General features: G+C 42.0%; 1 protein-coding gene across 1 annotated transcript in view; it reads right to left on the bottom strand.

Moving 5' to 3' along the window:
* LOC111158089 (N-ethylmaleimide sensitive factor, vesicle fusing ATPase) overlaps positions 1-14070 on the bottom strand; it is a 151889-nt gene that overhangs the window by 1893 nt on the left and 135926 nt on the right. The window contains exons 18-20 of the mRNA XM_022519923.1: positions 4899-5033; positions 3692-3805; positions 206-261 (exon numbers count right to left, since the gene is read on the bottom strand). Of these exons, the coding sequence (XP_022375631.1) occupies positions 206-261; positions 3692-3805; positions 4899-5033 (305 nt within the window). The remainder of the gene's footprint in view (positions 1-205; positions 262-3691; positions 3806-4898; positions 5034-14070) is intronic.

Below are 14070 nucleotides of genomic sequence, written 5' to 3'. Positions count from 1 at the left end.
AGCAAACCAACAGTACAACCAACTTCCTTGCTTGGTCTCTCAGACCTACAACACAGTGAAGAAGGCTAATAAATGGAAACAAAGTTGTCCAAGAGAGGTTGAGAATTCAAATGTTTATGCACTGGTAGAGCAACGCTTAGAACAGGCACCCGGACTGAGCAGAGGGCTAAGTCTGGCGGACGGCCCTAACGTTGTGTGTACTTACGCTCCTTCTTCTCTTAAGAGGGCCAAGAATTTCCTCACACGGTATTCAGGATCCATCTAAATACATCAGCAGAAATAAAGAACACGGGTTAATGGCACCATCTAATAACTATGCACTTCATGCCAAGGAAATGCTCGGTTTCATACATCCACCAGTGCCCTGCTGAGTCACAGAAATAGGTTACCTGCTCCCTGACCAGTATCCTGATACACAGCGAAGCAGATTACATCATTCGGGAGTGAACGGGATTTCCCGGCACAGAGAATCACTGGGCACGAGGCTCCAAGCGACCCAGCCGGTCATTCCCAGGCACCTCAGCAGAGCGCCCCCTTAGCCGGCGCTGTGTGAGGACACAGCAAGTCGGAGAGGACACGTGTGAGGCCAGATGGTGGCTGTTCACGCGGGGCTGAAGGGCATATTAACTTTTCCTGATTGACACATTAGCTTTTCTTAGTCTTGGTCTTGCATGCAGTTTCTTCTTTGCAATTAATGAAAAAAATGGTTCTAAAAGTAAAAAAAAAATGAAGAGTGGAGTGATTCCCCTAACATGGCTGCTGGATAATCTGGGTCTCCTGTGGCAGAAAAGCACCATGATAGCAGAGCCTGGCTGGCTCAGGCTGGGGAGCATGTGACTCCTGATCTTGTGGGTCTGAGCCCCAAGTTGGGTGTAGAGATGACTTAAAAATAAAGTCTTCAAAAAAGAAGAAGAAGAAGAAAAAAAAGCATCCTGAATCTAGGAGAAAATAGGGGAATTTTGATTCAGGGAGCCAAGTTTAGGATATTAGTAATTTTCTCTATTCATTTTCCTTTTATATTCATGTTTATACCAATTTATTTAATTATATTTTGTTCTCACTGGTCCTCCAGAGATGTGAAGTTATCTAAAAAATGATCATGAAACACATCTTTAATTCCTCAAGATGAATTTTTATTGTAAGAAACATACCTAACTTTTAAAAAATGTTCCAGGGCAGGAGTCTGTTTCCCAAGAGGGAACTCCCTGCCCTCCAGGGAGAACTTTCAAATGTCGGTGCAGCTGTGGGGAAATGTGCAAATAGATTTCCCCCCAACCACATTTTTTTTTTTTTTTTAAGATTTCTTCTCTTCTATCCCAGAAACACATCGAACCGAAGTTTCAAATGTAGCAAAGTTAAGAGGTCAGACTACAAAGGACCAAGAAAAAGTGTGAACAGCTAACAAAAGAAACATTTTCCCTCTTTGGGAATAGAATTACATATGAATCAATTGTCAAGTTCTTAAAAAAAAAAATGGAACTGGCTGGAACTCAGCTGTAGTCAGTGCTTGCAGGTCTTTGCCCATTAAATATATTTAATATGTGTGAGCAACGACTTACTGACTTGCCTGTAGCTATGGAATTAAAAGTCAAGAGAAAGGGAGGAAAAAAGTAATCTAGATAAATGACTTTATTCCCTCAGGTGACATCCAGTCAGAGCAGATCCTCAGCACTGTGCAAGTTTTAACAGAATCGTGTATCGTGAACAGAGAGGTAACATGACTTATATTCTGCTCAACTACATGCCTCTCCACTTAGGCTCGGTCTCTCTCAGGCAGATCTGAAGAGAACTCACTCAGCTGCACAAAATCCACTTGACAAGAAGGGGTTCAAACTCAGAGGCCTATGAAGTGTCAGTCGCTGAAGACGAGGCCCGAGCGCCCCACTCTCGCTTTCTGCCCCACACACGAGAGGCGCTAAGGTGATCACTGACCCGCAGGCATCAAAGGAAGAAGGGGTAGGGACTGGAGTGAAAAGCCCACATAGTTTCTCCTATGCAATTATTTAAAAAAAAAAAATTATGCTGAAACCAAAAAAGTGAAGAGTAGAGTTGACGATCTCGACAGATTTATCTTTTCCCAAGCGAAGAGCTAATACATCTGTATATGCACCTTTACCAAGGGTAATCCTAAGTCAAGTGATTAGTCTGTAACCTCAATTGACCACTCGATGTGGAAAATAAGTAAATTTCAATCTGGCAGAATGTTCCATACATTCAACTATAGGTTTCTGAAAGCCACAATTCTGTTTTAAAATAAAGGTACCAGTAAAGATTAAAAAGCATTCACTTTGCGTTCCCCCTTCGTTATTGGTCCAAGAGCCTGTTTCTGGTGTAACCGTGGAAGTGAAACTTCACTTCTGCCACCCACTGCTCCCAGGGCCAAGAGGGCAGGCCTGAGCAGTGACACAAAATGCCAACAGCGCAGCCAGTCTGTCCAGCAGTGAACTTGGATGGACCCAGGTGACTACAGTTCACCGAGTACCCGACTGTGTCCGGCTCTGTTCCGGGGACTATGGATTCAAACAGTGAGTAAATGCCAAGGTCCCTGAACTCACAGAACTTGGCAGGAATACATTTATTATCTAGCCAGTGTGTCAGATAAGGATAGGAAGACACAGGATGGACACGTGGAGGGGTGGAGTTCCCAAAAGAGGAAAAGTAAGTTGTCAGGAGACGTGAAAAAGTTCCAGAGAAATTTCATCTGTTTTTGCCCAGGCGCTGGCCTAGGGCTCGGTCTTCTATGTGATCCTGGATGCTTTAACCCTACAGTAGTTTGCATGAAGTTTCGAGGAGCCCAGCCAGAGGAAAATACAGACACCCTAAGTCTACTCTGTACAATTCAATTAGCTTGTCCCTTAAAACAGTCTCCCAGGCCCCTTTTGGTGAAAGACACAGTAGCTTCCAGACCTCTGATAAATGATGCTATCTTCCTTCCATCAATAATTGGCTGTGATCGTGGATAACCCACGGACCACTGGTGGGACACTCAGTACCCTCATCTCTAAAATGGGGGTGGGCAGTTATGACAGAAGAGCAATTGCCACTTTGAAGCCCTTTCTAGTTCTAAGACCTTATGATTCCCTAATTAAAATGGAAAGTAACTTTATAATCTTTTCTTCCATTTGTGAATTTTAAGAAGTTAGAAAAGTATTAATAAGTTATTGTTTGGTCTTAGAAGCAGGCCACTAATAGCAACTTGAGTACAGAAATAAGAGAATTGTAACAAACTAATGAAAGCCTTAGCAAAAGGGGCGCCTGGGTGGCTCAGTCATTAAGCATCTGCCTTCGGCTCAGGTCATGATCCCAGGGTCCTGGGATCCAGCCCCATATTAAGCTCCGCATTGGGCTCCCTGCTCGGAGGGAAGCCGGCTTCTCTCTCTCCCACTCCCCCTGCTTGTGTTCCCTCTCTTGCTGTGTCTCTCTCTGTCAAATAAATAAATAAAATCTTAAAAAAGCAAAAACAAAAAGCAACACCTTAGCAAAGGAGGGGCGCCTAGCTGACTCGGTCAGTGGAGCAGGTGACTCTTGATCTTGGGGTTATGGGTTTGAGCCCCACGTTGGGTATGGAGATTACTTAAAATACAATCTTTAAAACAAAACAAAACCAAACCTTGGCAAGGGACATAGAAAAACCTCTTGGTACGTCGCGAAGCACCTGTGCCTGCATCCCAGGGAGAACGCAGCATCTTACCTGGAGCGACATCTCGATCAACATCAGCAGCTTCTTGATACCTATCCAGACCTTCTTCCCTTTGACTTGCTGCGAGATCGTGGTGCGTTCCTTATCTTTGAAGTTGCCCAAAAGCTACGAAAGCAATAAAAAGGACAAAAGCACTTTTGTAGCGAGTGCATCAACAACATTAGTTAATGCTCACATTTATCCTTGAAAGAACAGTGCAGTAAGAACTACCTGACTGGTTCACACTGACAGGGTTTTCTCCTATTTTAAAATCCAACCTGACCTTCTTCATCCCGTTAGGTACAATTAACGAACGTGAAAACGGGTATCCTAAATCCCGTTTTCCTAGAGACCTCCATTATAATTCAGAGATATGTTTGCTGGGGCCAGGGAGAAAAAAAAAAAAACTTCAAACCATAATAAGCATCAGTTAAAAATTTTAACATGTGTCAAAGCAGAGACTAAATTTAAACCTTACTCAACCTCGGCCCAAGAGCTGCTCGCATAGGTAATCTGGAGATATTTATCATAGAGATGATTTCTATTTTGTTGGAGTATGCTCCAACTGCATGGGTCTTGAGAATTTTAAGAAGCTTTTACCACTGCTGAACAAATCACTACACACGACATCTTTTCCAGATCTCACCAAGTCACCTGTGTACATTGATATTAATCAAGAGTTTAATGAAGGTTACATTTTTTAATAATTTAAACTCTGTCATCCTCAAAAAATTTAAGGAAACATTTCCATACTATGAACTTGTTAATAAAGCAGTCTCTTTGAACTTCTATAGTTTTGAAGTCTCTGAGGTTTTAATCACTGCGCCAATTTATTAAATGCAAGTAAATGAGGGGAAAGCTATTTGCAAATGACCAAGTTTTCCACATATTGATTACTCTACTGCTCTACCCTCCCCTCCCCCCATTCCGAGTTTCTGGCCCATGTAATCTGCATGCCTCTCTCCCTGTGGGCGCAGAGTAATTCATTCCTGGCAGGCTGGGTGCTGCCTACACCAAGGAATGGGAGATTCATTCATTTTCACTAACATTCCTCTCTTCCTCGAAGTCCTGAAATGACTGAAGGTATATTCCAGGTGCCCTATTCCAGGTTAGCACAGAAACCAGGCACCAGGGGCAATGTCCGCCACGCCTCCTTAGCATTAGTCCCAACCCTGACTCCTCTCTAACAGACACTCTGCAATCCGTTGACTCATTTCACCTCCAGAGCCTCCAACAGCTGCTCTCCTGTGGCAATGTTGGGCACGTGGATGGTGGTGCTGAAAGCATTGAGCATCTCCATCTCCTGAAGGACATCTTTGCGGCTAGTGGTCCCGATGATAAGAAGCTTGCGGCCCTGATCACAGGGAGAAAATGTGTTAAAATGCAGGATAAGACTGGTTAGGAAACTAGAGTAAACCTGAACAAGATCCATTTATTTAACTGCAGAAATGCAGGTGGTTAGGCAAAAAAAAAAATAATAATAAAAAATAAAAAATAAAAAAAATCAGAATTTTCCTTGTGAAAATCTAAAGGAAAGTAGCAAGCACAGGATTCAGAAAGGCAACAGCTTCTTCTTGTCATTCACGGCAATAAAATAATGGATAAGTAAGTCAGAGAGACATACAAACCAAATAAAAAGATACTGACTTATATGCTGTAATCCATTTCTGACAGCCAACATGATGTACGTATGGTGGGGACTGGAAAAAGGGAGATGAATGAACTGGAAGTCTGTATCACCCACTTAGCAAAGATTTATAATGCTTTTAAGAAGGAGCAGGATGGGGGCTCCTGGTGGGGGCGTAGTCAGTTAAGCATCTGACGCTTGGTTTTGGCTCAGGTTCTGATCTCAGTCATGAGATGGATGGAGCCCCTGCATCAGGCTCTGCACTCAGCATGGAGTCTGCTTGAGCTTTTCTCTCCGTCTGCCCCTCCCGCTCACACCCTCTCTCTCTAAAATAAAAAAAAAATTTTAAAGGAGTAGGTTAACAATAATTGTTTACATTTATGCAATACTTACCTGTAAAAGGCAGGGTGCCAAGTGCTTTACATAACTGTGTCACTTAATATTTTAAAATTTCAGTTTTTAACCCCAAAACATACAAAAAATGTTTAAAACCTATAGCAGTCCTACGCCACCATTTCTGATTCCCTCTCTCCAAAGGCAATCATTTTATTTTATTATTATTTTTTAAAGATTTTATTTATTTATTTCACAGAGAGAGATCACAAGTAGGCAGAGAGGCAGGCAGAGAGAGAGATAGAGGAGGAAGCAGGTTCTCCGCTGAGCGGAGAGCCCGATGCGGGACTCGATCCCAGGACCCTGAGATCATGACCTGAGCCAAAGGCAGAGGCCTAACCCACTGAGCCACCCAGGTGCCCCAAGGCAATCATTTTAAACTCTTAAGCTTTTCTTCTTGTATTTACCTCCTTTTCTTTAAATAACAAGGTTATACCACTATTTTTAGATCTTTGTTTTAAGCTTTAAATTTTATTGACCACCTATTATTGAAGATGGGGATTTAATATTATTTTTTCACAACCCCCCACCCTGTGCCCCTTTTCTTGTCCTTCCCTTCCAATGTGGTTATTTCATAGTCTTTGAATAAGGCTACATTCAGTATTTATCATGATTATATAAATATGATTGACAGCTAAGCCATGTAATATACTATTACATTTCCTTTCCTAGGAAACATTTTGTATTTATTAGACTTAGTAACTGCCATTTTCACCCTCAGCTTAGTTGACCAAGTACCAATTACAAGTTCATCCCCAAACAAACACAACCACGAATATCCTTTCAGTACATTCAAACATGTCAGGGAATTTTAAAGTTTGTTTGTTTGTTTAAGACATCCCCCTCCTGGAGCCCTCTATTCTCAGAGAGTCTGGATGGATTGCTGCTGCATAGCTGCAGTTCTAGAACTTTCTTCTCTTCTGTTAGATCCCCTACATCCTGGTCTCTCTGTATTCATCCCCTTTTCCATGGTGCACCTACTTCAATAACTTCCTGAGAGAGGGTGCACAGGAGGTAAAAATGCAAAGACTTTGAACATCTGGAAATGCTTTTATTCCACCATTTATACTGTCTACTCAATACCTGAGAGTTCAGTAGGCACAGAGAACAAGGCTAAAAATAATTTTCCCTCCAGAATTTTGAAGGCATTTTTCTATTGTCTTTTCATTTTCAGTGGCGCTGGCTAGAAGACTGATATTATTCTGATATTGTCTCTCTCTTTTTTTTTTTTTTAATTTTAAAGGACCTTCTCCTTACCTTTATATTCTATAATTTTAAAATCACACACCTTGATGTAAGTCTTTGCTCATTCTGCTGGTGCTAGATGGGTCCTTTCTAACCTGAAAAGTGATTCAGTTTTAGGAAATAATCTTAGATTATTTCTTTGATATTTTTCATTCATTTTCTGTGTTTTTCTGTTTTGTTTTTGTTTTTTGGGGGGGGTTTTATACCCCTCAACCCCCCGCCCCCAAACCTCCTTTAGTTGCATACTGGTCTACTAAGACTAAGTTTCTATTTTTTTTTTTTTTTTTTGGCTCCTGGTTTTTACCTTTCTCTTTCAAATACTTTTTGGGTTAGTATCAACATTATCTTCCAACCTTTATATTAAGTTCTTTCTATAATATATTTTCATTTCTAAGAGCTCTTTCTTGTTTCTTTCTTTTTTTTTTTTTTTACTATGTCTTATTGTATTTAATGGGTATGATACCTTATTTTAGATTTGTGTGAATATTACAGATTTTGTAATGTTTCCTTCTGTTCTCTGCTTTGTCTTGTCTCCCTGGAGTTCCTTTATTTCCTATTTGTTCACTGGAGCTTTCCCTCCAGGATCTGGTGATTGCTGGATGACTATTCAGATTTAAGAGCTAAACTAGTGACTAGAAGCTCTTAGTCTGAGGGCTTCACTACAGGATGATCAGATAAGACTTGGCTGATGATTGGGGGTCCTTCAAAGGTCTTCCTGAAGGTTATAAAGCCTAGTTTCCGGCATACTCGGAGTCGATGGGGGAAGGGATCTGGGTCTCCCACCATTCAATATGGAGACTCCCATTTGCTACTTGCAGAATGGCATCTCTTCAGATCAATGTCTCATTTCATGTTCGTACAATCCTGAGAATTAAGTACTTGTATTCTCTCTGCTTTATGGACGGAGCCATTGAATCTCACAGATACAAGTAATTTGTTGAAGGCCGAATAACTAATATATGATGGATCCAGGAATGGAAGCCAGATCCAGAATCCAAAACTGTACACTGCTGTTCTTGAAGAAGAAAACCATATTTTAAAAAACGTTTACTTGGAAAATAGGAAAGGAGTGCATTTTAAACTATGTCACGAGATTTATGGTACACACTTACTCCAAAGATAAGCCTTTAATACAATCATTAAACCTATTCATGGATCTTAGAAACTCAGGATATTAAAATGAGAAAATAGGGGTGCCTGGGTGGCTCAGTCAGTTAAGCATCTGCCTTCACCTCAGGTCATGATCCCAGGGTCCTGGGATCGAGTCCCACGTGAGCAGGGAGCCTGCTTCTCCTTCTCCCCCTATTCCTGCTCTCTTACCATCTCTCTTCCAAATAAATGAACAAATAAATCTTTAAAAAAAAAAAAAAAGAAAATCAATGAGAAAATAAATTATTATGTGAAAATTAAAACAAACGCAGGAAAAGATGTTAAGAAATTGACGATCGGATGCCAAAACAGTTTCAGTTTGGGTTTTGTAAACATTATACCACTACAATCAATAAGGCAGATCATGCATTCTCAGTCTTATTCACTGTCTTTGTCCACCTACTGTGCCAATAATGGAAAATGAACCAACAAAAACAAAGGAATATCAGAGAAGCAAAGTCAAGACCTTCTGGCACAGTTAGAGGCTGGCATACAATGACTATGCAAAGACCATGGGACAGTATTCCTGGGAAGTATACAGATTGAAGGATAATCATTATTATCATTCAAGAACTCAACTAGCTAAAAATCAAACACATTATCAACAGACCTTTATCAAGCTCCTAGATGAATCTGGAACAGACCCTGTATATATAGAGAGACAGCTACAAAAGAGGTAATGAGGATACATTATGGGCAGATGGGGGGTATTATGCACAGGTCGCCATGGTAGAGGGAGGGAACACGTGGCAGAGAAACACCTGTTCTTCTTCTGGAATCGAGTCTTAAGGAACGAGTGGGTTGACTAGAAAGATGAAGGGGAAGGATATTCCAATTGAGAAGGAGCAGAAATACATAAGTCTGAGGGCAAAATAATAAAAACAAAAACTGGGGAGTCGGGGTAATTACAAACACACAAAGATATACACATTTCTACTATCACAGAAGAGTAGTACTTTAACATTCAACGCTAAATTCCATCTCTAAACTTAGGAACACAACCCTGAAGGCTAACAGATGCTAAGGGCCAACACAGGCTAGTACGTCCTCATTACAATGAAAGGCAACTGTCATCTCTCCTTTTCCTGAGGTTTTTAATGTTCTATAGCTCAACACTCAAACTCCCTCATCTTGTCTCCTCTCCAGGAGGGCCACACATTGGCCCTAGAAGAAAGGCCTTAAGGAAGAAGCTTCTTAGTCACTCCAGAAAGCAGGAATTGCCATTTTCCAAGTGAAACTTTCTCTTACGTTTAACCATGACTATGCTCTTTGGAGTGTTGAAAGACTGGGAAATGTACAGCAACTTATAATGGAAACACTAATTTATGTTTTGCTCTACTCCTTGTTTAACAAGACTGCAAACACTGCAGAGAGGTCACGACCCAGGCAAGTTCAGGCCTTGACTTGTAAAGCTCATCTTTACGAAAACACCGAAAATCATTACCAAATAATTAAATTGTGTTGGGTCATTTTGTCTATTAATTAGTGGTAATGCTCATGAGGAAGCTTTATCATGAAAAAACAACTCTGAGTGTGTTAATGTGGTAAATCATACTGGAGAACATTCTGGATGAAAAGCTGCCAGCAGCATGTAATAGGAAAGCTGGCTTTAAAAAATAAAAGTAGAGTTCAACCCAAGAGGGGAAATCCAACTCATTAATGTGTGGCTACTAGTCTTAAGTCTACAGCATGGAAACATGCCCCTTGATGGAAAGAAAAAAAGCAGAATGATAACTTATTTGAAGGAGAAAAAAAGAAATTGTTCCCAGCATACTCTTTACTGAGATTTGCTAGTTCCTGATATAATAAAGAACGGGCCTAAATAAAATGATTATCTGCCAATCGGATTATGATAAACATTGTTCCAAGGTTAAATAAGTATTAGTTAACTAATTCTCAGTGCCATAAGAAGCAACTCAGGTGAAAACATTTCCATGAAAAAGGCAGGGCTCAGTCAGGTGTTGATCCTTCAAAAAAACACTTCTTTACATGATGAAGAATGAACAAAGTACTAAGCAGTATCTAAGCCTTTTGCCACACAAAGGACTAACCAGATAATCCACACCCTTTCATAGGTCCTGCCCATTGATTGGCCCCAATAAACTGATTTGTAACAAAAGTTCATGTGGAAGAAAGCTTTTTTTTCTTAAATAAAAATGCCACCAATATAATACTGCAGTGGAATGGAAGGGCTGATTTTAACCTGTGAACAAAAGTAAAGTCAGTTATGCAGTAAAAGAAAGGCCATTCTTTCCATATCATTCAATGCTGGGCAAGTGTAATACACCCTCGGTAAGAAGAATTAACCGGGAACAATCGGGAACCCTGAAATGGATTAAGAAGTGAGTTTAAAAGTGCAACTCAAAACTGCTGAGTGCCGGGGCCTTAAACTTTATTTTCTGATTGTTAAGGGTCTGAGGGTTTTTTGAGAGAGAAGATTTTCAGAATGGAAAGAATTTATAAACCCAGTAAGTAAAAGACTAGTCAGTCAGATCATTAACAAGAATTTATTCTGTTCAGGTATTTATGGAATTATGAGATTTGGTTTGTGCCCTCAAAGTGATTACAACTTAGCTGGGAAGAGCAAATGCACATTCAGGGACCAGTACCAAGTAACACATCAGCAAACACAGATTTATAATGGTCGAGGGGACGGAGCATAAGGGGACAGTTTCCTTGGAATCGAGGCATCTAGGAAGATTGCCGTAGTACTGGGGACTCACGGACACAGAGGAGGTCCTGGAGGAGAAGGGACGGGTCTCTTAATGCTACTAAATCCTATGTGGGTGGTGGAGGCAGCTGAACCAGAGAGTTCAAGGCTGAAAACGAAGGCTTTTTAGAGAGGGGAGTGGGCAGCCACTGAAAGGAAGACTCGGAATGCTTAACTAAGGAAGGAGATTTGATATAAAAAGCAACAGGAAACTAAAGAAGGTTCTTGAGGAGGCAGAAGAGTGAGGAAGAGAAAGAGGATCCTGGCAGCTCCGGGCAGGACAGTCTAGGGGCCGGTGGACAGCGACATGCCAGCTCTCCAAGTCAGCACGCCCAGGAAGGATCTGCACCTCCCTCGCAACCCCCCAACCCCGTCCCCAGAGACCTCACCACACGATGTCCTTTTTATGGCAAGCCCAGGGCTGGCAGACGGCAAGGGAGGAGCGACAAGTCTCCGGATGGATTGGTGGCTTGGTACAGGAGCAAAAGGACTGGCTCTGTCGCTCACAGCGGTGTGGTTTGGAGTAGATTATTTCACTTCTGAGTACCCGTCTCCTCTTCGATCATAAAAATGGGATAAAAATCCTACCCACCTGTCAGAGTAGAGTGCTGTTGGGGGTGGGGGGCGGCGAAGGCTGGCGAAGGGGAGTCATTCAGAGGAGGCGAGAATGAAAGGAGGCACGAGCTTGAATGAAGGGTCTTGAAGGGAACTGACAGAGCATCCTGTGTAGGAGGTCAGGACTCCCTAACTCGAGGTGAGGTCAGGGTTAGGTTAGGTGGGCAAACAATGGGGTGTCTGCAAATCTCTCTCCTCCTGGCCCAGGGTCCTGACAGCCAATGATGCACAGGGAGCGCCTTCTCCCAAGATTCACTCTCAGGGGGAGAGCAGAGCCCCAGTCTTCAGTTGACAAGGGTTCCAGGGAGGCCCACATGAGGTCTGAACTAAAGACCCACCATCACCTTTAGGAGTCGGGGCAGGGGGTGAGAGTGAGTGGCCTCAGCAAGAGGCTTCTGAGGGAGAGGCCAGTTCCGGGCAGGGGTGTGAAGAAGCATTCCCAGTAAGCCGTGCTTTACTCCCCGACTTACCTAGCCTCAGTCACAGTCATCAGTGAAAATGGGAAGAATTTCACATATGTTTACTTCATTTGTATTATTCAACACAGAGATGTTTTAAAAAAAAAAAAAAAGCACCAAAAAACATTCTACCCACCACAGTTCTTACACAGCTTTATGGCTGCCCTTAACTGCAAGTCTGAATCTCCTTCCTAGCCCGTCGGCTCCCTGCAGGTATGGAGCCCTGTTTTATTCATCTCGGCCCTGGTGGCTGTTAGCGCAGCATCCCCAGCCACAGAAGCCACTCCTGCGCTCCCTCCACCTAGAATGCTCTTCCCTTATACGACTGACCACCTGATTCTCCCCCTGACATCATGGCATTGCTTGATCGTCACCCCTTCCGCGAGGCTCACACAGCCCGCCATGCTCCACCATGTAGAACTGCAGACCCCCCTTCTTCCGTTCCCTTCATCCTGCTCTCTTCCCCTCAGGATGGATCCCCTTTTTAACATGGGAAATACCTCACTCGCTTATTGTCTTCACTTAGTATTGTATTTATTGCTGGTCTTCCTTCAGGAGGACAGGATTTTTGTCTGTTTGGATCTATTGATATGTGGGGGGGTGCTAGAGTACATTTGCATTGAATGAATGGTGAAACAGTAATCTCACTGCAGACTTTGGGGATGCAGATCACTCCTTCCTCATTACATTCCCTGTTCCCGCCCTGGAAAAAGGCACGTGATACCAAGTGCTCAACAGGAAAATAACGACCATTTCAGAGTCTATACCTTGGAGCCCCCAATGGGGAATGCGGTAACAGGTTTTCAAGAAAATAATCTAGAATGAATGGCATCTACACCTCATTTACAATGTAGGCAGATACCAGGAAGGCTGTCATCTCTTGGTTTCAATTCATCAACTCATCGGATGCATAGTTAAGCTACGGATCAGATAACACAGATTTCACTGACGGGGAAGAGAGGAGATTCATTAGAAGGCATTCATTCAAGCTAGTGGAACAACAAGTGTTATTAAGCATCTCCTGTAACTCTTGGTTTCCCCAAAAGAAGGGAGAAAATGAACGACCATTCAAAACAGCCAGTAGTCAGGATAGTAAAAGGAGAGGTTGGGGTCTCTTTGCATATTCTGCATGCATTTCTGATTTCTCATGCTCAAATGTCTGGTAACTTTTTTTTTTTTTTTTTTTGTGGTTAAATATTTAAGTTGAATACCAAAAGAAGGATGTTTCACATAAATCATGCTACAGCCAGGCAGACAACTACACTTAAACTCTCCATTAGGTTTTCCCCTGGAGCAAATTCTTAGTCTACGGTCTTTGTCGGTCTTTGTAACCATCCTCGTGGTGCTGTGAGCGAGGCAGAGGACAATAAGGAGGGGAATTCATGATGCAGACTGAGTATGAAATGAGAAACTTCACCCCAAATAATTTAAACTAATTACTATAGGCAAGAGCAGATCACTTTATCATATTACATAATATTTTAGTATCAATTTGTGAAAAAGATAGTGAATCATGAAATTTTACACCTGAGTAGCTCTTGAAGATGACCTCATATTAAAGATGACCTAGTCTTCCCCTGGTTATTTTGTAGATGAGAAACCTGGGATGAGAGGTGAAGGGACCTGTCTGTGGCTTTTATATTCAGGCAGGGAGCTGAAGCTAGAGCTCAGGCCTCTTAGACATTTCCATTATGCTTTGCTGCCCATTGTTCTCATCTGTGCAATTTTTAACTCCTATCAGCAATGGCTGATCTCTTAATTATGAGTCAGGGAGATACATCACCTAGGAATTATGATCTCTGAGCTCTTCGACGAAAAGTTTAAATTAAGAAAATAAAGCTGGACTGACTATGCCACAGTATTCTTAGTGACGAAAGGAATAGTTCTCATTAGAAACTGAACTAAGATGACCACTGATTCATTAGCAGATCCAAACTCCTTAGTCTGGCACCCACAGGAAGTTTCCTTCCCTTTCTAGTCGTTTAGTTTGAAGCGCCCTACAATGACCTTTGTGCTCTAACCAGGTCAATTTTCTTCTTCCTTCTCATTTAATTTCTACCTCTGTGACTTTTATCCACAGCCTTCCTCTTTACTGAAACGCTTTCCAGAGTTTTCTACCGGTTCGCAATGATGTCTTATGTCCAAGATATTTCAGAACTTGCCTTCTCTCCACACTCTGCCCTCACTTAACCCA

This window comes from Enhydra lutris, unplaced genomic scaffold (assembly GCF_002288905.1).
Source record: "Enhydra lutris kenyoni isolate GAN:26980312 unplaced genomic scaffold, ASM228890v2 scaffoldscaffold57, whole genome shotgun sequence".
NCBI classification, from domain to species: domain Eukaryota; kingdom Metazoa; phylum Chordata; class Mammalia; order Carnivora; family Mustelidae; genus Enhydra; species Enhydra lutris.
This window is presented reverse-complemented; position numbering and strand designations above follow the sequence as displayed.